This window comes from Grampus griseus, assembly GCF_964374135.1.
Source record: "Grampus griseus genome assembly, chromosome: 7".
NCBI lineage: Eukaryota > Metazoa > Chordata > Mammalia > Artiodactyla > Delphinidae > Grampus > Grampus griseus.
This window is the reverse complement of record NC_139001.1, coordinates 43,222,384-43,250,355: the sequence shown is the minus strand read 5'-3', so window position 1 is coordinate 43,250,355 and position 27,972 is coordinate 43,222,384. Positions and strand designations below refer to the sequence as shown.

At 32.4% G+C, this 27,972-nt stretch overlaps 1 protein-coding gene across 1 annotated transcript in view; it reads left to right on the top strand.

The window, feature by feature from the left end:
- The window catches only part of GLS (glutaminase), an 80,157-nt gene that overhangs the window by 10,277 nt on the left and 41,908 nt on the right, over window positions 1-27,972 (top strand). Inside the window, 9 exon segments of the mRNA XM_082658234.1 lie at window positions 2,881-2,977; window positions 3,332-3,445; window positions 3,451-3,452; window positions 8,201-8,330; window positions 9,046-9,125; window positions 11,972-12,135; window positions 16,735-16,793; window positions 24,753-24,785; window positions 24,875-24,933. Of these exon segments, the coding sequence (XP_082514360.1) occupies window positions 2,881-2,977; window positions 3,332-3,445; window positions 3,451-3,452; window positions 8,201-8,330; window positions 9,046-9,125; window positions 11,972-12,135; window positions 16,735-16,793; window positions 24,753-24,785; window positions 24,875-24,933 (738 nt within the window).

Sequence of the window (27,972 nt, the reverse complement as noted above, 5' to 3'; positions counted from 1 at the left end):
TTTCTGTGTTGTAGGCAGGTATTTTGTGAGGGTAAAGTAGGAGAAGGAATGGGTAAAAGAAGGAACAAAATGGCAGTGAAAAGATCTTAAAGGCAGAAATTAGAAAGAAAATGAGGGAGAATAAAAGGGAAGGAATAAAAAGGTATGAAACAAGGACTTTACTTTGGATTTAACTATCCCATTTTAGTTGCTGAGTGTCATAACCATTCATGTTTTTCCTTAAGGAATCTAAGGGCTTATCAACAATTGTTGATATTACAATTTGAAAGCCTGTTATAGTCTATTTTTTTTGTCATTAAAACTTAAATACTTCTCAAGAATATCCTAGTTACTATATAGTCTGAAAACTATAATTTTTAGCTTTTGAGTTTTAAGAGCAAAATGTATTATCATGAAGCGTTGCCACAAAACCATATTAAATTTGGGGAAGGAAAAGGGGGTAATACCAAGAAAGGTCTTTGGAATAACTTCTGTGTGTTGTTTGGGGAGAATCTGTGCATTTGTTCACCAGACTGTTGAAGTGAACTCATTCTCAAATAAGAGTCTGAGCTTTTAAATGCTGAGATTGGTAGTACTTTTTTAAAAAAATCAATTTTGAACATTTATTTTGCGAGCATATTTTTTAGGGACGACTTAAATCTCTCTCCTATGGATAAAAATTAGTCTCTTCTCCAAAAGCAAGTAAATATTTACCTTTTTTTGCTAGCTGTGGAAGTAAACATGGTCATTTTAATTTTTTTGCCCTATGTACCATAAGCTAAAGAAGTGTATATTTTATGTTACTTACATAGCTTTTAGGCAAAACAAATAGCATTTACTGTGATAAATACATAGAAAGCTTATTCTGCAGTTTAAAGTGATAAACTACCACTATCTGAAGTTTATTTGACAAACCACTTTCTGTAAATAATTGGTATGTTATTTTCCACTGATTGTTTTTGACAGCTGGCTCAATTTTTCTTTAAATGTATTATATTAAGTCATCAGTATTGTTGAATCCTGTTTAATGGTTTTAGATCAGGCTAAAACCTAGAAAAATTGTACCTTATAAAAGTAATAACTAGCTAGTACGTTTGAGAGCCAGTAAAACTGTGGTGGTATATAGTTTGGACTCTGGATTCAGAGAAACAGAGGTTCTAACTATATCTCTACCACTTTGCAGTCTTGGGAAGTTTGTTGACCTGTCTGAGCCTCTGTGAAATGGGGATAGAGTTAGTCATTTTTTTTTTAACAAATAATGAATAAATTGAGCTTCTACTGTGTGCCAGGAACCATACTATATTTTGGATAATGGTACCTTCTGTTATGACATCATTGGAGGGATTAAATTAGAACGAATGTAAAACAGCAGAGTACTTAACAAAAGTGATCAATAAATTTTAACTCTTATTATTAAAATATCCCAAATCCATTTTTAAAAGTTCTTTAAGAGCCAGAATTGCTTCAGGGAATATTTATATATCTGGGATATATCATTAAATTACAATAATCCTATGTGTTAGTTTTTTTAAACATTGGTATGAAATTCCTATACTTTAGGGTTGACTTTAAGAACTAAAAGTTGGTATAACAGCTTTGAAAACAAGTATAAATGATATTAATGCCAACATTAATGTGTCTTTTCGGAGAAATTTTATATGTCCATATGTAAATGTACATGCTCTGTGAAACAACACTGTATTCTATTGTCTTTTAAGTTAGAAATATATGGACCACTCTCTAATTTTCTCTCTTTCTTGAAATACAGGTAAAGTCTTTCCAGATATTTTATATATAACACATTCTATACATATACACACACATATATATTTCTACCTTTGATTTTAATAAATAGTGATGGATGGAGAGGGGATTGGTCTGCCCTAGATCTAAAATTCTCATAACATCACTATAATACTTATGGCAGTCATAGATGTTCAGAATATTGAAATGTATTCATTTCAGTTTCAGAGCCCCCAGAAAGAAGACGTTATATAGGTTCATTATAGTTTGTTTACCTGAAAGCTTTTCAACGGATAGGAAAAATTTTTTCTTGATTAAAAGTTTGGTTAATCATAGCACTTTATACTAGATTTTAATGTATTTTTATGGTAAAATTTTTATTCTAACAGTCTTTGTGATTTGTGGCATTGGTCTGTACATGTAAAAGCCTAGGTCACTTTAGACATAGTAACTACAACTACCAACGATTGAGTACTTACTCTCTGCCAGGCAGTGCTCTAAATATATTGAATGTATTAAGTCAACTGATTCTCACAAGAACCCTGTGAGGCAGGCCCTATTATCTCCCTTTCTCAGATGAGGAAATTGATTAACAGAAAGGTTAATTAATTTATCCAGGGTGACTCAGCTAGTAAGTATTGTAGCCAGGATTCAAGGACTTACGCACTAGTCTTCACTGTCCAGTACTTAATTGTTCTCTCCCCCAGATTTACAATCAGGTTAACTTTGAACAATATATATGTATAGTCATCATATTAAAAAACAATAACAACAAGAGAACAAAGTATTGACTCTTACCTGAGCATTGGCTAGGCTCCATAATTAATATTGGGTGATTGTATTAGGCTGTACAGGAAGGTATTACCATAACAGATGGCTAGGCATTAGCACCACTAGAAATAGTGCTCAAGATTTTAAAACTTGGGATTAAAGGATATCTGTATTAATTAATGAATCATTTTTTAAACTTGTTTTTCAGTGCGGTTTCAGTAATACTGTTTGATTTTGGTAAATCAGCATTTATTATGATATTAGGTCTTGATGAATAGATCAACTCAACTGTAGTTTGGTTCAGTGATTATTTTTAAATGGATATAGCTAAAATCCACTTGAATGTTCATATAAGGGTTAATTTTGTCTTCTTTTTTCCCCCTTTAGTAAAATAAAGCAGGGTCTGTTACCTAGCTTGGAAGATTTGCTATTCTATACAATCGCAGAAGGACAAGAGAAAATACCTGTTCATAAATTTATTACAGTAAGTTTTTATATTTTTCTATCTTCACTTTTTAAAAATCAGTAATACTGAATCAATAATATGGTAATATTGAAATGTAGTTTTAAAGGTCATCTGACGTGTAGATTCTGACTGACACTGTTTCTCTTATTTTCAAATTTTCATCATGCTCATTTCAAGGTAATCAATGAAAGAAAATGAAAGAAACAATGAGAAACTTGTCCAGAAAGTGGGTAATAGTGACACTAAAATGCCATATACATATTCAGGTCTTGTGTAGAAGTTTTTATATACAGGAGTTAAAACTTGTAGTTGGAATAAGCATATACCTTATTTGCACTATATATTTACAAACTCTTATTTTTTTAAAAACAGGCACTCAAATCTACAGGATTGCGAACGTCTGATCCCAGGTTGAAAGAGTGTATGGATATGTTAAGATTAACTCTTCAAACAACATCAGATGGTGTCATGCTAGACAAAGATCTTTTTAAAAGTAAAAATTTCTGCCAAACCTTTAATGGTCACTTGCTATGCTATATGGTGATTTTTCTTTTAAAACGAAATTGCATCTTTGAAGACCAGTGCTTCCTGTGTAACTGAAAAAAAGGGGGGAGGGGACTTATAAACATAAATTGTTTGGAACAACTTGGTGCACATTAAAGTTCTATAATACATTGGGGCTAAGAATATACTTTGAAACTGTTCTGAGGAAGCGTAGCCATGGATGTTTCCAATTTATAGTACCTGGAGATTGCATTCGGTTTGAATAGAGCACACTCTTTGTCCTGTCATGGTTTAAATTGATCTCTTAATTCATCTGCATATCTTGCAGCCTTTCTCAACATGGTCTCAGTTCTTTCCTACAAGGTGTTTTAGATGACACCGTAAAATGAGACGGCTTCAGGCAGCCTATATTCGTTAGTTTTATATGTCTCTGTTGTCTGCTTCTCTCCTCTCTTCAGACGTATTACTACATAGGCTTTTGGCTGTTTTTGTTTTCTTCATAATGTTTAAAAACTTAATGCTAACTTTGGACATGAATGCCTTCATTTGGTTGAATGAGAATATTTATTTTGACTTTCTTATATTTGCATATCTTTATTATTTATCTTCATTAATGTGTTCCTACTAGTCTGATTGCTTAATGATTTAATAGACAGCAAGTTTGTCATGGATCCCAAGGAGGTAAATGGTATTTTACAACTAAAATTAAATGAAAACTTGTATAAAACTGTAAACACTACTGTAAGGTATTGGCTTTTTCCAGACCATAGGCTTAGGTTGGAATAGATCCAACGAATTCCAGCATCTACCTTGAAAGTTTATTTGTATGTATGCATTTTTATTATTTTTTTTCTTTTATTGTCTTTTGGGGGCTAGATGATTTGTTCTAGATGTCTCCTGGGAATATCCTGGAGTATTAAGTCATTTGAAGGTATAAGTATTTAACTGAGATCCTCCCAAGTATCTTGGCATACTGTGAAGCACTGCTGACAATTTTAGATCTCTGTCTTTTCACCACAAGGTTCTTGATTCTGTGAACTCAGCCGACCTTATTAAGTGTACATTTTAGTTCCATGTTGGAATTGGTGTTAGGAATTTTGAATCTTCAGAACCTGTTTCTTTGTGAAGGGAAGGAAATCACTTCTAGTTAGCTGTGCCTTTGCAGTAAAGATTATTTTATTTTTAGTGTTCATGAACTCTCTGTGCAAAGTATCTTGATTGTGGGGTGCCTTCTGGGGGTTATTTTGGTATATCTGAGAATGAAGTTGTCAGAGAGTTGGTAGGTAGGTCTGTTGATAATGGGTATAAGGAATTGCTTTGGAATTCCTAAGTGAAAGCAGTATTTTATATCTTTTTAGTACTGGTTAAATTTCTTTTGTGCTTCATAAACATATTGCTCTGTTTAAATATGAAATTGAAAGTAATTTAAATACACTGAGTATGAAGCCAGGAAACAATCATAAAATTTTCTACCCATAAGTATATTAAAAACTAACAATTAGCATTATTTTAAATACTAATCCAATTTTTTTAAAAAATTGATGATTGTAATATAGGCAGTTCCCAACTTGACAAATGCTTAGTGGTGGTATATGTGAACAAGCAATGGAAAAGTTTACATCTATAGGCATATGATTTCTCTTTTCATCCCTAGAATGAGGTGATTCAAAACCTCTGACTATTGGGCTTCCCTGGTGGTGCAGTGGTTGAGAGTCCGCCTGCCAATGCAGGGGACACGGGTTCGTGCCCCGGTCCGGGAAGATCCCACATGCCGCGGAGCGGCTGGGCCCGTGAACCATGGCCACTGAGCCTGCGTGTCCAGAGCCTGTGCTCCGCAACGGGAGAGGCCACAACACTGAGAGGCCCGCGTACCGCCAAAACAAAACAAACAAAACACCTCTGACTATTAACCTTTTCAGGTCACCTGGAATGGTGATTGCTTCAGAGAAGTTTTTTCTCTGTTTTCAAAATGAGAAGTTTTCTAGTTAGTGTTGCCAGAAATAATCTCACCTCCATGCAGGTGGGTACAATGGAATTCATCTTCCCAAAGAAGTAATTTATAAAGGAAAGTGGAAAGGTTTGGTTGAAGTCAACGTGTTGATATTTTACCTAAAATACATTGTTGCTTAATATATTTAGCCTTTGAGGGTAATCTGAGAAACATCTAATATGTAGAATTTTTTCTGAATGGGAAGATGAATTCTATGCATATTTTTTGGAGCATGGTCTATTTGAAAGTTGGAGACTGCCTGTACCTATCTAGATAATCAATTGTTTTTAATGCTAATAATCTCAATAGAAGTAGAAAATTTGTATTGAAAAGGAATGCCTTATTTATTCATGCATTTTTAGCCATATAAATATTAGAAGTATTTTTATGTGTGATCATAATTTTTTTATCTTTTTTGTTTTGGAGGAAATGAATGGTAGTCTTTGTATTTGCTTTTTCTTAAAAAATTCTTATCCACTATGTTATTTTACTAATGAAAAATTATATGTGAGATATTTTGTAAAACATTGATGTGCATTACAGTTGCTAACCCTAAACATTTAAGTAAAGAAGGAAAGAAAAATTATTATTACCAGTTTACAGATGAGAAAACTGAACAAAGCATGAGAAAGATGTGACTGTTGAAAAGCATAAGCACTTCCTCCTCAGGTCACTTTATATCCCTTCTGATTTTCTACTTAGATTCATGACATCTATATTAAAATAACTCCCAAGAAAAACATTACAGTTTGTTCATCAGCGTGCAGCTAGACACTCTTTTGAATGGTATTGCCTTGGTTGGCCATAGTAATTCACCAGTGAAGGCTGTTCGCACAGCTTTATGAGCACCTTCTGATAGAGCAAAAAAAAAAAAATCCCAGTTTCACTGACTGTACAATATTGTTAATGATAAAGCCTCCTTTTAAAAGTGCTGTTTAATTTTGAGTAGTTAAATAGTTAGTAGTAAGGTTAATAATTTATGTTTGGCAGTCCTCATGTTTTCTCATGTAATACTTCTTGAAAAAGGGGCCATGTAGATTTGATTTGATACAGATATAGTGATTTAAGGTCAGGAATTGTCCTAACTTCTTTCTGCTGAGAAATGTGTCTTTTGTTATATATTACTTGCAACTCACGTGCAAGTTGAATTGCTGTTTGGAGCATATTGAATATTAAGTCAATGGCAAAAAGTATTTATTAGATTAACATTGAAACTGTGTCAAAATTTATCAAAGTTTATTGAAGTAAATATTTGTTATCTCTTGGATGTCAATTATTTCTACATCTGTAGATTAATAATGGAAATTAGGACTGTAACTTTTTCATGTTGTAACTGAAGCACATCTTTATCACTGAAAATAACCTATTTTATTTTAAATCAGTGTTTAATTTTATGTTGACCAAGTGAGTATATATTCTGGATTTTTATTAATAGTTAAAGTGTGATAGCTGGCTTTTAATTCTAATTTGATGTTTTATTAAGAACAACTTGAATTAAGATACTGAGATATAAAAATTTATCATTTACCATGGATTGAAAAAGAAATACCGAGAGTGTCTACTTCTCCGACTCTCCATTTATAATTAGTGCATGTTATTTACTTGCAAGTTAAACACAGATTTTTCTTATCTGTAAAGTGGGGAAATCATCTTCTCAGAGTGTTCATGTTTTGAGGGTTAAGCAGGATAAGTAGTACTTGAAACTTAGTACTTTTTAGTCTGTTATGGGCTTAGTCTTAAGTTGATATTATGGCTTGATGCTCAGGTCTGCAAATGTCTTCCTTTATCAATTAACTATTCTATTACTAAGTTTCTGAGACTCTCTTAAGAAGATGAATTTAGAGTATATGGCTGGCTGTTACCTATTTTTAAACTCTTTAAGGTTACATTAATAAGTTGATTTTCTAGCTTGAATCCTTTTTAAAACAAAGTAGAATATTGGTTCAAATCATTAGATTTCATGCTCTCCTATCCAGATGGTTTATCATATCTTTTAAATAATTTTTAACAGTGAAACAATTTTATTCTACAATATATATACACATCTTACAGTGAATAGAATAATGTAATTTAACATTTTTGGTGATTCAAATAATATAAAATTATTATACTACTGTATATAATTTTTAAAGTTATACATTATTTTTATAAGCATTTTAATAAGTATTTCACATAAGAGACAAATCTGACTAAACGAAGTTGGTATTATTTCCATTTTTTTTAGCTTAGAAATGCAAATTTTTCAAAATGTAATTTAGGAAATATATATTAAAATACAAAATGTTTATTTTTTTGTGAAATACTAGTAATACGTAGAAATTAAAGGATATGTGTCTGAGGTTATTTCATGGAAGAATAAACAGGATCTCAGCTATATATTAAAGTCTGATTTTTGTTAACCAAATGTCTTGCTGAATGCTTATCAACTCTGGTAGGCTGAAAAGCTTGTTTTTAGATGGTCTTGGTACTTAATCTGGTGGAATGCTCTGCTGTTTTAATCTTTGACACAATTTTTAGGCTAATTTATTTCTTTAATTTGTTCAACAGCTTACAAGCAGCTACATGAAAGGCTGCTTGAAGGAAAGAAAATAATGTAGAAAGAGTATAATTTATAGAATTTAGTTTGTTGTTTAAAATGTTGAATTTCTTTATTGTTTGAATATTCTCCTGATTAATATTGTTATTATTAGCAAGTACTAATATTTGAAAGGTACCCAGTCTATTAATTTTTTTCTCGTATTCCACAGATGTGTTCAAAGCAACATTGTTTTGTTGACACAAGCCTTTAGAAGAAAGTTTGTCATTCCTGACTTTATGTCTTTTACTTCACACATTGATGAGTTATATGAGAGTGCTAAAAAGCAGTCTGGAGGAAAGGTAACGTTTTTCCTAAGCCTATCACTTAATAAATTCAACTAAACTTGAGGTAGAGAGTAAAATTGTGTAGTTTGTGTTTTGCTGATTAAGAAATTTAAGTGAAGCCACTGGAGTAAGTGCTTTTAAAATATTTCAAATAGTTAATTGTTATTTTGGCTAAAAAGAAATCTAAGCTTAAGAGTTCTTTTTGATTTTCAAATGATTGAGATGGCTTTTAAATTTTTAATTAATTAAAAAGTAGCTTACTGGGAATTTCTGCAGGTATGATATCCTTGAACATTAAATAAAATGTTCCCAGTTTTTAAAATCCTCTACATAATACAAGCGCTATTTTATTTATTCTCCATACTGAAAGTTTTTAGGTAATGAAACCCTATTAGCATGACCCTGATTAAAGAAGTTCTCTGTTACCCTTAAAAAAAAAAATCAAATCCTAGTTCTTTTAGACTGTGCTTTTTTAGGAAGACAGAATGCATTGGAAAACATAGTAGGTGATGGAGACTGAGAGAAGTCACTTAGATTTCACTTGTAATCCTCAAGTCTGTTGTGCCCTTAGTTTTTATGAATATTGTTATAAAAGATAGACTACAAAGCCACTGAGTATTATAAAATAACTGTTCATTGGTAGAAGCTAAATTGAGATCAGTTTTTTGGTAGAAGAAAATACTATTTGCCTATATTATATCTGTTAATTTCTTTCCATTGTTTTGGATAGGTTGCAGATTATATTCCTCAGTTAGCCAAGTTCAGTCCTGATTTGTGGGGTGTGTCCGTTTGTACAGTAGATGGACAGAGGTAAGTTTATTTCAGATCCATCAAAACCAACTCTAAGCCTTAAATTTTGCATAACAGTGAACATGAGGTAGAGAGGAGCCTCTTCTGTAATAGTAATTAGCCCCCTGACCTGACATAAATTCAAGAAGGTAAAGAAGTTTAGATTTTAGTTTAAGTTAGAAAACTCAACTGAAACAATACCTTATACTAAATTTTATGAGGCATTTCATCTATCTTATTCACAGTTGTAGTCTTGTTACTTGAATGCTTATTGTTCAAGGAACTGCAGTTACACATTTACTTAGGAAAAGTAGATTTGGCAGAACATGAAATTATTCACTAATGAACTGACCGCTAATAAAATTAGTTCACCTTTCTTGGCTTAACATGGGTTACCTATCCTGTCATTATCTTTGTTCCTCTTGCTGCTTATATGATTAGCATGGTAGTTAAGGCAATATAATGTAATAAAGTCTCTTACCCATCAGTCATTTTCAAAAGACACAGGATTTCATGAAGTCTACGAAGGTGATCTTTGGGATATACTCACACTCCGGGCATAACCACTGACATTTGATGATCCAGTAGAATTATAAAAAGGATAACAATATGAGGGCACTTCAAAGAGAATGATTTGATTTAAAAAGTCAATTTAAAAAAAAGTAAATTAAGAGAGGCCCTTGGAAAAATAGAGTTCTGAAATATTTTTTTAAGCATGACCTTTTTTATTATGCTATGAGTCAGACATAAGATTTCTTATCGTGTTGTAATTTGGTTTTATCAGTCAGAAAAATTATGCCAAAAAAAGAAAAATCAATATTTTTTTACTCATTGGAAGACTTTAGCTCAGAGGTATAATCTTTCTGGTTTTTTCTTTGCTTTTACTAAGGTAATTATTTTTTTTCATTAAAATATAACTTAAATAAAATGAGATATACAACTCCGAGGTGTATATAACTTGATGAATTTATATCAGAGATGTAATTTTATCCTAAATTTTGTTAAAACTACAAATCATTTAGCCATATAATTTTAGATTTTATTTTTTAAGATAATGTCCCAGTTAAAGCTTTTCCACCCATTTATTAAAACTTGTATCTCTTAAGTGCCTCCATTGTAAGTGATCCTTTTATTTTTTACTACTTATCTTCCTCAAATATTTACAGTTTAAAAAAACATGTGGTTTGGCTCATTCATTCTTATAATAAGGAATCTGAGGTTCAGAGTTTGTATAAAACTGGCAGAGGTGAAACTAGCACCTTGGTCTCTTAAATTCCAGTCCATTGTTCTCTCCATTATGACAGGCTTTTATCCTTATCTGGGCCTGTGAAATGTACTAAACACTTGTGTGTTGAATTAAATATCAGGTGCTATGAGCAGACACAAATGCATGAGAAGACATGGCTTATCCTTACGGAGCAAATTCCAGTAGGGAGTGGTATTCCTATTTTTTTGTATTTGGAGGAAATGGTTTATCATGTAGTGGAAATTTTTATATTTGGAAGAAATTATTATCACCTAATTATTGCACATGTGTTTTTTCTTCTTAAACATACTTTGTGTGTAGAGATGATTCTTTTAGTTCAGTTTTCTTATCTAGAGATAAGAAACTTGACTTTGGGCTAGAACATAGGTATTTTTAAATCCAAAGGTAGTAAGACAGGCTTTTGTCAGGTTTCAGAATGATTGCCAAATTGAAGTTATGGTCTGAATTAGAAGTTATTCATAAATTTGACAGGAAAAATATTATATATTATATATATATATATATACACATATTTATTTATATTCCATCATATACTTAGAAGTAAGGTGTCTTTCTGATGTCTCCATTAAACCCCCTGTTTGCCCAGGGGTAGTTATTATAGTGCCCAGTTTCACTGTGAATAAATTTCACTCGAATAAATGAGTGCCTGTAATGTGCTGGAACATTGTTTGGGGCACCTGGGATACTTCAGCAAATAAAACAAAGATCACTGCCCTTGTTAAGCTTACATTATAATGGGGCCAGTCACAGTTTTTTCACTTTCAAACCTATTCTCTATTTCATTTTCATCTTAGTTTGCTCTGTTGTTTATCTACATGGTGATTATGATTGCCGTTAGTGCCAGCTCTATCAGGTTTATAAAACTGGATGCTGTTTCTTTTAATGGGGCTGAAATTGTCAATAGATATGGTTCACAAGATGAGGCATTTATAGACAGGGTCTCAGTTTATTGAATAAACTGAGCTTCATTTAAAAACTAACCACAGTTTAGCCATTATTAAAGCTATGAGTAAAAAAAATTGTGACTAATTTCTAAAAGGGCTAGTTCATTTTATATGATTGAATACAGATAGGAGTAAGGAGGGCCATACCCTGTTGCCCTCAGAGGCAATTTTTTCTTTCTCTTTTTTTTCTTTTCTTTTTTTTTTTTTTTGCGGTACGCGGGCCTCTCACTCTTGTGGCCTCTCCCGTTGCGGAGCATAGGCTCTGGACGCGCAGATTCAGCGGCCATGGCTCACGGGCCCAGCCGCTCTGCGGCATGTGGGATCTTCCCGGACAGGGGCACGAACCCGTGTACCCTGAATCAGCAGGCGGACTCTCAACCACTGTGTCACAAGGGAAGCCCCGGAGGCAATTTTTTGCATTACTTGTTATCTAATTTTGAACCAGTCTATTACCTGAGTACTTGAAAGCTTTTGCCTTTTTATTGCAGTATCCCTGTTAAAATAAACATAATTATTCTTCAATATCCAAGTAAACTTGCTGTTGAATTATGGGAAAACTGTTATAAATTAGAATTAACATGTAAATAACAGCTCCAGTTATTGTTACATTTTTTCACAGTTGATCTTAATTATTTTTTAAATCTACTTTTAAATAGGCATTCTATTGGGGATACCAAAGTTCCATTTTGCCTTCAATCCTGTGTAAAACCTTTGAAATATGCCATTGCTGTTAATGATCTTGGAACAGAATATGTGCATCGATATGTTGGGAAAGAGCCAAGTGGATTAAGGTTCAACAAACTGTTCTTAAATGAAGATGGTAAGAATTATATAAAAGTTACTTGGAAGAAGAAATACCTCATTTTCCTGTGTAAATCTAACTAGTTTTTTTTCCGAAGAAAAAGAAAATTAAAAGCATTGATACTTTTTCATTTGTCATGGAATTTCTCTGAAACCCATAGAGATAGTTAACCTACTTTAAAAAACAGGTTTTTTAGGCATCTCATACCACTGGAAAGTGGGCTAGAGAAAAGACAGAGGCAGGAAGTAAGATTTTCACTTTATAACCACCTATAGGGGAATATCTTATAAAGTCTCACAGGGTCCAGAATTTGCTTTAAGATAATTCAGTGGAGTGTAGCTGGGAGTGATGCATGTGATTATTACTGTATGTTGGTAATCATTGAAGCTAAATGATGGGTACATGCATGCTTATATTCTTTTCTTTCTACTTTTGTATATTGTATATATTTGAAAACTTCCATAATAAAAAGCTTTAATGGTGGCCCTAGTTGAGGTGATGTTTTGTTTTTTCTCCATAACATTTAGTATTTGAAAGAAATATCTTGTGTTAAATAGTTGGATAACTAACAAGTCTTATTGCTTTACAGGAATCCAAAAGAAAAGGGGAGGACAAAGGTAGTTAGTACTTTTGATCTGATAGAGGTGTTAAATCTAAACACCAACCTATAGATTGGTTTCTGTTTTTTAATCTTTCAGGCATATGCTAGGTTCCTCATTGTGTGACAAGTTAAAATAGAATTGAAGAAAACAAGAGTGAAGGAATTACAGTAATGGTTGTGAGAAATATACTTTTGTATTTTTTCTTTCTGCTGGATGAAAAATAAAAAAATACGCCTTATACTCAGTATTGTTTTATGAGTTTTTAAAATGAAGTTACAAGACTGATACTTTCTTATGCTTCTCTTTCTATTTGTTTTGAGGGCAGTTGAATTTTCTTACTTATTTTACCATAATCTTTCTATCCTGATGCTACATTTGATTTTATGGAGATTACTGTAAACTAGCAACTTCAATAAGGACATATGCAAAAGTACCTTATTTATTAAATTCACTGACATCTAGATTTAATATGGAAAGAATATTTTTGTTCTCACAAGATTAAACATTTTACAAGAAAAATTACTATTTTCCCCAAAATACAAACTTGGATAAACTAGGTGGTTCTGGTGAATTGAGTGGTAAGAAATAAAATAGGCTTGAGGTAAATGACTTTAACATTGTAAGTAATACATTTTTTTGCCATATACATTTTACTGACACTAAGTCTATAAGAAAAAAAATCACAATAAGAACTCAGGAATTTAGCACTGTTTTGTAATAACTGAATATAAAGTTTAACAAGAGGTTTTGCCTTGATATTCTTTGACTTTTTCCAAGCCTGAGCCAATACCAGGAATCTGGGAAATAATGGGAAAATGAAGGCGTCACTATACCATACCACTCCTTCTTGAGTTCTGCATAGGTTCTGTGCTCTAGAGTCTTGGTTTTAGATTAGCCCCAGCAAGAAAAGAGTTTGTGGGTCTTTTTTATATTGAAAATTTCAAGGGTAATTTATGGTGAAACTACACTCTGTGTATGTATGTGCATGTGTGTCTATCTAGCGTTATAAAATTAAAAGAAACAAATGTATTAATATTATCCTAGCTTTGTAAGATTATGATGATAAATTAACATTAATCTGAATATAATGAATAGATAAAGAAATTATAGTAGTTACTCTTTTACTATCAGCCTCAGTCATGAACCACATCTTTGTAAGGTTCATATACTTAGTTTGAAAAGCTTTTTCTGGTATAACATGGAAGAATTTTTTGCTTGTTTTATTCCCTTAGAATAAATATTTGTTAAAATTAATCAATTTTTTGCATTCTAGTTAAAAACATGCCCCAAAATTTCAGATGTCCATTTTGTCATTTTACTAAGCTAATATATGTCATTACTTCAGATAGTAGCCTTTATTAATTAGCTTGTGTTATTTCTGTTATCATAATTCTTTTTAAATTAAAAATTCTAAACTGAACCCTTCAGTTCTTTCCTTCCGACTATGGCAGAGCAGAGTGGAAAAGGAGAATTCCACTTTTAGACTGAGGTTTTATAATGCAGTAAAGCTGGTGTTTTAATCTCTGGTGTATTTCCAAGTGTTCAGATGTCTGGCTTTTAAGCCAAAGTCAGAGTGAGCAGTGCTTACATCTGAAAATTGCTCTGTCATGCCATGAAATGCTTTAGTGTTCTTGGAAGATCTTCTTAAATGTAGCGTATGTAGTATTTGCTGAATATTTATGATTTACAAAATAGTAAATGCCCACGTTTATGTGGTACCATTTGGAATACACACATTAGCTACCTCCTAGGGCCCTAGAGTCTAAACCTGATAACGTCCAAAAAAAAAAAATGAAAGGACAGATACATGAATATACACAAATACGAGTATAAACTAATTTAGCACAGCCTGATTTCCATTTTTTTTTTTTTTTGCGGTGCGCGGGCCTCTCACTGTTGTGGCCTCTCCAGTTGCGGGGCCCAGCCGCTCCGCGGCATGTGGGATCTTCCTGGACCGGGGCACGAACCCGTGTCCCCTGCATCAGCAGGCGGACTCTCAACCACTGTGCCACCAGGGAAGCCCTGATTTCCATATTTTGATTTCTGTGTCTGCATTTGGTTTTTCTTTTACATAGATAATACTGGAAATTTTTTGTTTCTTGGCTTCCCTTTTGTTGCGTAGTATTTTTCTGTGACAACTATTACTGTCATTTCGTGTGATCTCAAAGAAAGCAGACTTCCCTTAGCATAATTTGAAATAGGTGAAATCCTGACTTTACTATTTAATAGTATACCTGTACTGTTTTATTTTAACTTTTAGAACTTGTCATTATCATGGGTAACCCAGAATGTACACTATTTAAAGCCTAGCTAGCTACTAAATCATATTGTTGATCTTATATTGAAGAAAATGGTGTACTGTTAAGTTACCCAATTTTTTGTCATTATTGATTTTTTTAATTAAACATTCTTAACAGTTTTATTGAAATATAATTTACCTACTACATAATTTACTCATTCAAAATGTACAATTTAATGGCTTTTAGTATATTCATAGAGTTGTACAACCATGACCACGGTCAATTTGGGGACACTTTTATCACTCCTAAAAGATACCCTAGGTATTAGAGATATTAGTAGTCAATACCTATTTCTCTTCTACCCATGGAAACTAGTAATCTACTTTCCTTCTCTATGGATTTGCCTGTTCTGGACATTTCATATAAAAAGAATCATTATATTTGGTCTTTATGTAAATGGAATCATTATATTTGGTCTTTTTGACTGGCCTGTTTTACTAAGCATAATGTTTTCAAGGTGCTTTCATGTTGTGGCTTATGTCAATACTTCATTTTTTTATTGCTGGATAATATTCCATTGTTTGGATAATAATACCACATTTTGTTTACCCATTCATCATTTGGCAGGATGTTTGGGTTGTGAGTTATTTTTCACTTTTTGACTATTATCAGTAATACTGCTGAGAACATTTGTGTACAAGTTTTTGTGTACACATGTTTTTATTTCTTTTCGTTATATACCTGAGAGTGGAATTGCTGGGTCATATAGTAACTCTTCAACAGTTGAAGAATTTCCTTGTTTAGCTGTAGACTCATCTCACGGAAGGTAACTTGCTTAAAATTCAAGGAGACTAATAATGTAGCAATAACTTATGAATTCTGCTAGATGTGTCAAGTTAGATAAGAACTTGTTCCCAAAGAAGTAAATTACTACCACAAACAGATTAGGAATTATGCTTTCAAATAAATGTTTTCAGTGCCCTAAGAGTTTTGTGTTTGGCGTTTGTGCTGTGCTATGAATGACAGTATAATCAGCTGAGATTTGAAATTCTGTTTGTTGTAAGAATTAGGAGAAGAGGTAGGATTTTGGATGAACTTAAATTTTAAGTAATTTTGTAATTATACAAGAAATACATCCTTATTGTCAGGAAATATAGAAGGCATGCTGAATACAACTTAAATACCCTGTAATCTTTTTATCCTATGTGTATCACCTGTTTCCATTTTCTGCATATGTATATGTATATACATAAACACAAAAATAAAATACTTTAAAAAAGGAAAATTGGGTCCACACTAGATATGCTTTTTCCAAGGTGATTTTTAATAATAATATTATTTGATTGCTTAGTGCTGTGCCAAAGCATTTTTTTTAATTCATTGAAGTATTATGACTTGCTGAGGTATTGGTGCTGTTATTACTCCCAGTTTACAGATGGGAAAATTGAGGCACAGTGAAGTTCAGTTACTTGCCCAGGATCAAATGGCAGAGTTAGGAAATTTGGATGTGCTCTTACAGCACTGTTCACTGTCTGTCTGTACCTGAATCTTTGTTTGCCTGTATAATTATAGCAGCTTCTTAAAAGTGTATTACTGGTTTGATGTGTAACTGACTTTAATGCACTCCTCCACTCTCCACCCCCGACCCCCAAAAAGAACTGTAACAATCAATGGCTTACATAAAGAAAATAGATGTATGTTCATGGGAAGTACCTGTGCATCACAGAAAATTATATCAGGTATTTAAAGTAATGCTATTGCTTTTATATTTTCAGATAAACCACACAATCCTATGGTAAATGCTGGAGCAATTGTTGTGACTTCATTAATAAAGGTAAAATGTTGACATTTCCTTTTAATCCAGTAAAAATTTTAAATACTAAGGCATAAAGAGGAATCTTATTTATGTAGAAATGTGAAAATTTTTCTTTTGGTGTTAAATTAATGGTATGGCATAAGGTTAGGATTTTTATTTATTTCAAAATTAATGATGTAATTTCAAGGACAAAATTAAAATAGATGACATAAATTCCAACAGTTACTCTTGACCTGAAGATCTGGCAAAAATTCAAAAAGAAGTCTCTTCTGAACAGTAGTCACAGAAGTTTTTCTTCTTAAAGTTTTAATATTTTTTTCTTTCTCTTCTTTTTGGCTCTTCTAGAAAGCACAGATGTAAACAGAAGTAACAGCGTATTACTGTTTGATGTTTGTCATCAGCATATGTAGGGACAAATGTTCTGGTACTTTGTGTTAAAACAAAGTACATTTACCCTTGACTGTTCTCAAGTCCTTTATACTTTCATGAGCTGTAATCACAATTTTCATTTGAACTTGTTTCATTTGTTTTACTTGAATCATGTAATAACTAAATAAGACTTATTCCAGTTATTAAGTTACATTATTTTCCTACTCTTTGGTTTACATGGTATGTTTTGTTTCTTTTGTTAAGTGTCTAGTTTGCCTTAATAATTGGAAACACTAATGTATTGAAATAAGTATTTGAAAGTGGTTCTATTCTGTGATACTGCTTAGATTTTTAATTTCTAATTATAAGTTTCATTGGTATTCAATTATATTTCATTTGTGTTTGGAACATTTATATACTTTCTTCAGTAAATCTGTGCACATCTATTCCATGCTTGAAAAAAACATAGCTATCTGCCTTTGTAGATGCATTTCTGAAGATGGGATACCCTGGTTACACAAGGAATGTTTGAATATAAATTATACCCTTGGCCCAGTTAATAAAAATTCATCTAATTTGTATGCTAGAAATCCTCTCTTAACTTTAATGAATTTTTTTCCTCATTCATGAGAAAAGCCTTTAAAATAGAAGAGTACTATCTTAAGAATATATATGTTGTTATTTTAGAGCAAATGCTTCATAAGCACTGGCCCACTTAATCCTTGTAACTCTAGTGATGGAGATATTATAGACAAGTATTATTTTTTAATGTAACTAATTTTAGGCTATGCTCACTATAATCTAGTTGTCACTGTTTTACATAAGAGAAAAGTTGTCAGTTTGAGGTGAAAGAAACTACGTGTTTATTATAGAAAATAATATGAATATGTACTAGGCACTGTCATGCCACAACTTACAGCATAACATGGGGTATACACCAGTAAATGGGCCCTTACAATGAAATTCAGTAAATACTGTGATGAGAGAAAAGTCTCATTAATAATTGTTCAGATTTGAACAAGTAAGTTAGAGGTAAGGAAAGTTATGATAATAAAATGTGTGTATTAGTGCTTGATGAGAAAACCACTAGAATGGTTCTGAACCTTTTTTGGGTCTTCCCAGAAAAAATGTTCACATACCATGATTTTATATAAACTGTAGGGAATTCACAGACCCATGGATCTCAGTTTAAGAACTCTTACACTGGAAAAAGATTAACATAGCACACCAATAGTATTTTCAAGAAAGGGACATATGTAAATGATTAATAGAAGTCTTGCTTAACTGCATGCAGTTAAACATCTTTTGTTTAATGATTCATGGGCTTAATATACTACACTGAAATGCTGCATGTGGGAAATGCATGTCTGGTCATATCACATCATGATATGATGTTTAGTCACAAGCCATAAACTATACAATGAGCAACATTAATATGAGTACTTAGAAACAGTTAAAAAAACACACATACACAGCATAAGTGTGGTTACATCCAACTGTGCAAACATTTAACTAAGTCATCTTGTATTTACAAATTTGATCAGTGTTTTTAAATTTAGAAAAATTGTAAATTTACTGACAGTTGGAAATGAGGCTTTGGGATATGGTTCATATTTAAGGTCAGTTTCTTTGACCTTTTTTGTTTTATTTTTAGAAGTAGTTTCACAAGTTTTGGGGGTTTTTTTGGTTTGGGTTTTTTTTGTTTTTTGTTTTTTGTTTTTTTTAATGAAGTTTATCTAAATCTTGAAGGGATAAGCTTGACATACCTCTGTGTAAAACTGACTGTCCCAGAATGTAATACTTTTCTTGGACTTTTTAAAAAAGAATTCAAAACTTTTATAAATAACTATCTGTGATCTCTGCAGATTATATGATCACATAATATTGTTGAATTGGTAGTTGAAATTGAAGTAATAAAACCATGGCTGAAGGAGTTTTCAAGCTCAGCCTTCTTACGGAGTTTTCAAGCTCAGCCTTCTTACTCCTTAAATAGATAAGATGAGGAAACAGACTGGATAGGTTCTAACAGCAGTAGAATTGGGCTTGAGCTAAGTCTCCCAATTTTCTGTTTGCTATTCATTCAAATTCACTCTACCATTTTTAATGTAGATGTTTGCTATTTCTCTTGATGACATTTTGTCTTTACCTAGCATAGTTATATTGTCCAAAAGGCAGAATTTTATTTTTCTAATTTAACTTTTACAGAAGATACCAGTTATTGGATTAAAAGTCAATCTAATTTTCAGTGAGTGTATACAGTCATTCTTTGGACATTAGTCAGTGCTTGCTATCCATAAGGAACTAGGCTTCTTCTCAAGGAGGTTGTGCTTTGAGTACCCAAAATGTGGCCATTTTACCATGGCTATTAGATTTGAATTCTGTTTTTTAGCTTTTAGCTGATGACCTTAAGGCTATATTTTTCTTTCAAACTTCAGAAATTTATTATGGTGCTATTAAAACATTCCCCTCATGTTATTCCCCCCCCCACACAAATTACTAGAATCTTTAGTAAGACTTTATTTCATAATTTTGTAGTATTGATATTTTTCCTTTGTAGGATTGGTGGTGGTCCTCAGGAAAATGGGGGAAGAGGCAGAGCAAATGTTCAAAAGGATTAGCAGATTGTGTAAAAAAGGAGAATTTGGACAGAAGGAACCTGTTGCATAAATTCTTAACTACTAAACTTGTAGGAAAACTCCAATATTTAAAATTTTAAACACTATATAGGTAAATGCCTTCATAAAAACAAATGTCATTTTTGTACTTAAAAGGCACATAATTTAAAAAACCATGAAGGTTTTTTCCTGTCTCTTTCTCTGTGGTAGCTGCTAAACTTAAAGGAATACTTTTTGATGCAGTTGATTTTATTTGATGATGGTAATCTGGTTGCTTGATTTAAAGGAAAGAGTAAAAATAAATTTGAAAGCACAGTTACTCTGGATGAAATAGCAGCATCCTTACATAATTTTTTAATCTCACCTAGTTTCAGTTTAAAAGTTAAGATCTTCTGATAACTTGAGGGCTAGAGTGGAAAAATGAGGACAACATATAATTGTCACACTTCTGCTTTTTAATTTTTTTTTTTTTTTTTTTTTGCGGTACGTGGGCCTCTCACTGTTGTGGCCTCTCCCGTTGCAGAGCACAGGCTCCGGACACGCAGGCTCAGTGGCCATGGCTCACGGGCCCAGCCGCTCTGCGGCATGTGGGATCTTCCGAGACCAGGGCACGAACCTGTGTCCCCCCATCGGCAGGTGGACTCTCAACCACTGCGCCACCAGGGGAGCCCTGCTTTTTAATTTTAAAGATAAAGTCACATTGTCTTCTATGTTTGTGTCTCTATTCTCGTGGTAGTTTCTGGTTTTTGTCATTTGAAGAACTTGATTTTTTTTTTTTAATCAGAAGTATTTTTGAATTTAAAATATTGGAGGTTTTTTTCCTCTCTTTTTTTAAAATAATAATCATGCTCCATTAAAAAATCAAGACAAATTTAGTTAATATGTGTGTAATGTTCAGTTTGGTCATGTTAGCAATCACCTGTTACACATGCTTATAAGCCACATTTTTAAGGCAGTTTGTGGCTCTGGGGAGCAATGGATGATGCCTTGAACTTGGTAACATTCATAAGAAAGGATTATATTGGCTTATTATGATTATATCAGTTCTTCATGATTATATCAGTTGATGTGCTTGAGGGTTTTTTTCCTCAAATAAAAGGCGGATAATTTGTCAACAGAATTCCCTTTTTTGTTACTTTATTTTTAGGGCTAATCTATGAAAATACTAGATTTAGAACATTATTTTTCACCTGTAACATTTATATTAATTCTCACGTATTATTTAGCTTTAAAGCATTTTCTTTGGAGAGATTAAACCAAATGTTTTGTAAAATCATTTTTAGTTACCTCTTTTTGCCTCTTTCTTCTATGCCTTTTTCCTCTATGATTTCTAATTTTCAATTTGCTTCTACACCTCCATACTTTATGAATGGAATCAAGTGATTTACTTACAAAATAACTGTGATTAATGCATTGACTTTAAATGAGTCATATTAATATTACATTTATTGGCACATGTCCCTGTTAATAGTGATATTTTCACCTGTGTTGTGATGTGTAATACATAATTCAGTTCATGAGTATATTGTATAAACAGGTTATAAAACTACTCCAGTATACTTACTAATTCGTTTAATAGCCAGTGTTAAAACTCAGTGCTTCTTTGTCAAATTTTCATTCATAAAAGTTTTCCTCAAAGGAATGTAAATTCTTTAACTTGATAGATATGTTTATAGAAAAATAAATTTGTATAATTTTCTAATCTCAAGGTCTGATTACTGACCTTTTCAAACAAACCACATGGTTTGCTTTTTAAAAGTCATGTGGTAATAAATGGGTTAGAAATTTTGGTAACTGTATTTTGTCCAGTTTATCTTTAAGTTTTCCTACCATACTTAATATAAATTACTGTAATTTTAAGATTAAAATAATGTGATATCTAATAATACTTGTGCAGTGACTTAAAACTGAAATAAACATATCCCTGGGCATGGGAATATTTTTCCAAGAGATAAAGAGGCATTGATAGTTTTAAGACTATCAGTTTCTAAATCTGTTTCCACAGGTGCCTTTCTTAAAATTAACCTGCCTTTGGTCTAGGTTTCCTCCCATTTTCCAAAAGGTATATACTTCTTGTGTCCTAAATTTTACTGTGGTGCACTGCTTCAGGTTGTAAAAACGTCTTGGGCACCATCAAAAGAGAACATTTTGAAATATTGTGGTCATGGTATTGAGGATGTGAATCACTGTAATCACTGTAGTGACTGGGAACAAATCTTATATACCAGGTTGTTTCCAGATTTTTGGTTTCAACAAAATGGAAAGAGGATCTGATCAAGTTGTTAGTTAATGAGAGCATTAAGTGTAGTTTTTGAGGGTATATTTTACTGTGTGACCTTTGTATGTAATGAGATAAATGTGTAAAGGATTGTGTACATTGCCATAACAAAGTCTTTCCTATTTCCATCTACTCATCTATTAGCAGGATTTCTCAACTTGTACATCTGTAAAAATTTAGAATAGTAAGAGAATTTATACTTCTATTCTAGCAATAGAAAATATCCACTGGTACATGAACTAATTAAAAATCATTTACTATTTCAAAAAAAGAAAATATTCTAAAGGAACAGTTTTGTAATTACTGTGCAAAATTATTAGCAAATAAACATTTTTCCTTTAATTTTGTATGAAAAATTTCAAACATGCACAAAATAAACAGAAAAGTATAACCATCCCCCATCTACCCATTCCTGGCTTCAGTTTTCATAACATCTGTTCCTTCACCCCTCTGTACCTCTCTACTGGAGAAATGATTTTTTTTTTTAACAGTTTGTGTTTTTGCTTTGGCAGGGCGGTGCAGGGGCTGGGGGCATTTACTCTAGGTTATTTGGTATGTGTATGTGTGTTTTTTTCTAACATCTTTGCACATAAACTTTATAATATAAATTTTTCAAAATTAAAATGATGTGACATCTGATAATGATTACTAAATCCCACATATCCCTGGGGTACGTGAAATCTTTCCAAGAGATTACAGGGGGGAATATATTTTATTGACTTCAATTAAATGCTCTTTCTAGGTAGATAATAAGAAGAAACATTAATCAAGTACTTTTACATTTAAATTGGGAAGTTTTGAGTAGAGACTTTCTTGAGTCAACACAGTCATTCAAATATTTTATTTTGTCTATTTACATAATCTGCCAGGACATTTCAGGTAGCTTACCCAAAATGTTATATAATGATAGACATTGATAAATACCAGTTGTTTCTTTAAAATAGCATAGAAGTAAAATCTAATTGTACTTTAATTTAGTATGCTGCAAAGTAGACCAAGAAAGTGACCATAGTCAAGAGTTGAGACAGTTTTTCGTTTTTTAAAAATGAAACATGACAGCTAAACAAAGAAAATTTGTATTAGTTTTATAGGGTACAGTTTAGGTCAGAGAATGAAAGTTCAAATATAACTTGTTTATTTTACATTGATTAATTGTATAACCAGTAATTATCCATGTGACATCCCAATGCAAATGCTGACATCCTTTTCCAAAAGAGTTGTTTTTTTGTGCTTTTTCAAAGGTTAAAAAGGTTTTTGTGGTTTAAATGTTGTTACATATTTTACAGCATTAGGATCTATGGAATATTTTGACAACTGCAACAGTTCAATGAAGTTGGTAATTTCTTCTTTTAATTATTTTTCATTGAACAGCTTTGGAGTTACATTTCTACATTTTGATTTCTGGTGTATTATAAAGAAAGAAAACTTAAAAATATGTCAAAGGACGCTTTAGAGAAAATACATAGATAGTGATTACTATATGGTTGTAGCTAAATTATTCTTAACTTGTTTAAACTTTGTTAATGCCTGATTTTGATGAAATAGTGTGGTGTTCTTTCCAGCTACTGATTGTGTATGTCATTGCACATTCTTTCTCAAATAAGTTGATTTGTAGGGTTTCACAGATTATCAGCCACATCCTAATCCACTTGTAAAGTGGATAATGAACCTGGCTTTATTCAATTAAATAATACTCTGGTACAAGTCCCCCCACCACCAAATAAAATTTTAAAGTGTATTGTTTTGGGTTTTTGAGGGTAAAGTTAAAAATTTTCGTTTTTACAATTTTAGTTGTCAAATTACTTCATTTTAAACTTGTTTTAAAAATTAGAGATGTATTGTTTCTTTTGGGTGCATATCACCAATTAATACGTTTGATTTCAGATCTACAACTTACTGCTTTGTAAACTTCGCCGAGGTAAAATGAAACCATTTGGCTACTTGAACTGATCTACATTACATAGGTTTTTCCTATTGACATTTGCAGTAGCTAACATGTCAGAAATAGAAGTGATGAAACAATACATCTTCCATACTCTGAATTGGCATAATGCTAAATACAAAAGTAGCTAATTTTTTTAGACTATGAAATATAATTTTTTTAGTTCAAGTATTGTTGTAACAAGTGAGATATTAAAGGTAGAGCTTTCTCTACATTAGTAAAATGTATCCAGAATGTTTACATATACTAGAATTGTAAAAGATAGCTTTGCAACATAACTCATTTTCTAACTCTAATACTGGTTTAAGTTTATTTTAGAAATATAAGTAGATTGTTCTTAATTGAAAACCATAATTTATATATACCTAATTCTTTGCTAAGGGTAAAACTTTATTTTAAGTTTTTTTAAAATGTGAAATTAAATAAATAACATACATTGTAGCAGATTATGTGGTGTTATGAAGGATAAGGGGGTTTGAGGAGCTTATATTTAAACTTTTCTGTAACTTTGGGTTGGGAAAAGTTATACTTAAAATAAAGCATTCCCTTTGTAATTCAGATCCATTCTCAACATATGGGTGTTAATGTAAGAACATATAAAAAAGCTTATGTAAATATTGAATTACCTTAGAAGTATTTCCTAGATTTAAAAGTACTAATGTGCAGTATATTAATTATAATGATAGCAGTTTGGAATTTTGATATTATATTCACTTAAAGCTTAACTGGGGTGGGGCCCTATATTAACATATTTATGTCTCATTTCTTTGCAGCAAGGAGTGAATAATGCTGAAAAATTTGACTATGTAAGTACAATATAGAATTCAGTTTTCATGCTACATTCTTTATATTTGTTCTTTGATTACTAAAAATACTTTCTAATTTTGGTTTATAGGTAATGCAATTTTTGAATAAGATGGCTGGTAATGAGTATGTTGGATTCAGTAATGCAACGTGAGTCTGATTTATGATTTAGGTTTTTATGATAGGTCAGATCTCTTGAAATTAATTTTAAAAATCTAGATTATAGAATTTTATTTTAAATACTGTTTTGTGACTCCATGTATGTATACTTCAGTGAATAAATAATTAGAATTTGGTCATTAGAGAGAAATGTATGATTTCTAAATTACCTGAGGGAGGACACTTAAAATACTTTAACTAGTTTTGATAAACTTCTTGTGGGAAATCATAGAATTAGAAGAGACCCTAAGTTTACCTTAAGTGACTGGCATTTTCTCAATTTTCTCTTTGTCTATAAATACTGTCTTACCTCTCATAATCTCTCTGTGCCTGGCTAACTTGATTTTTACCCCGACTTTTTATTTTGAAATTTGCAAAACTACAGAAAAGTTGAAAGACAAAATATGAAAATCTGATATCTTTCACTTATATTTTCTGATTAATATTGTGTCTCATTTGCTTTTTCTCAACCTGTCTCTCTCTTTAGATGGACAGTTTAAAATAAGTGTGTATCTCTACATACATATACATGTACATATGTGTAAATATAAATGTATGTGGGTTTTTTTTTCCAGAACTGTGTGAAATTAAGTTGTAGACCTCATGCTACTTCACCCTTAAATACTCAGCATGTGTATGCTAAGAATAAGCACATTCTCCTTTATAATCACAATGCCAGCAACACATTTATTAAGAACATTAACTTAATTTTAAAATACGATATTAATCAATAGATAAATGTCCTCAACTGTCCTGTTAATGCCTTTTATGGCCTTTGTTTTTTTCAGGAACAAATCAGTGTCATGCATAACTTTTGTTATGTTTTTTTTGTCTTTTTAAAGTAGAACAGTCCCCCTACCCTAGACGCTTTTTAAAATTTTACTAACTGGCTTTTTTCGAAGAGTACCAACCATTTGTCTTATAGAACAGGAATTAACTTTTTCTGTGAAGGACCAGATAGTAAATATTTTGTACTTGGGGGCCATATGGTCTCTGTTGCAACTATTCAATTCCACTGTTTCAGTAGGAAAGCAAGCAATAACACTATGAGGCTGTGTTCCAAAAAACTTTATTTATAAAAGCATGGGCCACATCAGGCCCATGGGCTGTAGTAGACATTCCTTATTTTGAATAGGTCTGATTGTTTCCTTGTGATTAGATAAAGCTTAAGCAGTTTGGGGATGCTTAAGCTTTATCTAATCACAAGGAAATGTGATGAGGCATGATCATACCTCTCCTTCCACTCCTAAACTAGGTGATGCTTTGTATTTCACGTCTGCCTTACCAGCTTTTATTCATCAGCTTAAGGATCTTTTCCAGGAAGTTTTTAATGAATCTCATCTCACCTTCCTTCTGTGCTCTATTACCATATTTTATTGAACTTATTCTGTGATTCTATGTCTCTCTTTGCCTCGTCATCACCATTAGACTCTGACTTCCTTAAGACCTGGATAGAGTATCTTCCAATTCATTTCTGTATTCCTGTTATCTATTGGATAGTAAGTACTGAACACAATGTTTGATGAACAGAACTATGTGGTAGGCACTGTGATCATTGCTGAATTGTTAGTACTTTATCTATATACTATATTGATTTTTTTTTAAGTATGACAAGTTGACAAGTTCATTTCCAAGAACTTTTCCATATCCAACATTTTTTTCCCGACCATAGAAATATTAAAATGTGCAGTTAGAAAGAGCTGTCCACCCTTGATCAGTAATAAAAAGAGTGTCACGCACAGTTCCTCTTTTAGCAGCAGCCTTCTGAACTCTTTTTTTAAAATTTATTTATTTTTGGCTGTGTTGGGTCTTTGTTGCTGCGCGCAGGCTTTCTCTAGTTGCGGTGAGCAGGGCCTACTCTTTGTTCCAGTGCGTAGGCTTCTCACTGTGGTGGCTTCTCTTGTTGTGGAGCACGGGCTCTAGGCACGTGGGCTTCAGTAGTTGTGGCTCGCGGGCCCTAGAGCACAGCCTCAGTAATTGTGGCGCATGGGCTTGGTTGCTCTGCGGCATGTGGGATCTTCCTGGACCAGGGCTCAAACCCATGTCCCCTGCATTGGTAGGTGGATTCTTAACCACTGTGCCACCAGGGAAGTCCCCCTTCTGAACTCTTACAGGTTGAGCTCTCAAATGTACCACAGATAAAATCTGTCTAAATCAAAACTCATTCTCTTCCTTACTAAACTGCTCGTTGCCCGAAGGATCCCAATGTCAGTTGATATTGCCATCCTTTCTGTAGACTACGTTAGAAATCTAGACTTTGTACCAAACTTTACCCCGTTTCTCCTCTTTCCTGTTAGGTCAGAAGACTTGTCCACTGCTCTCATGTTTGATCATACCTCTCCTTCCATTCCTATCATCACTACCTAAGTTAAGGCTTCCTATAGCTCTCATTACAGTAGTCTTCTAATAATATCATTGATCCTTTCTTTTTCCCTTTTCCCAAACTGATGTCAGAGTTATCCTTCTAAAATGTAGATCTGATAAGGTAACTTGTTTGAAAGCCTTCAAGCTTTCATTTTGTAGATAATCAGTAGCCATTACATTTTTTAGCATTTATCAGTCTTGATAATTTGGTCCTAGTCTCCTTTGTTGGTTTGGTATTTCTCTACTCTTCTCCATGAAACTGTTTTCCGAGATACATTAGAATATTTGCCATTCTTTAATGAAGTTCTGTCTTTTATAACTTTGTTCATGCTGTATAATATTTGCCACTTCCTCGGCTTCCCCCAGAAATTTATTAATCCAGCAAATGCTGTAAGGTCCATTTCATGTCTCTCTCTCTCTCAGTGAAATTTCCATAGATTCTCTCAGTTGGAATTGACTATTTAGTGTACTTTGGGGGGGAGTCAGAAGAGTCTGTAATTAATAGTAAATTTTAACAGTTGAATATTTGATAATTTAAAAATTAGCTTCTTTATTCACAATATATGAAGACTAGAAAGGACCTAGTTCATTTCAGTCCTTTTACAGCTGAGAAAATTAAGGCAGAAAGAATTGTTACTTAAATGACTTGCCCAAGGCCACATAGCT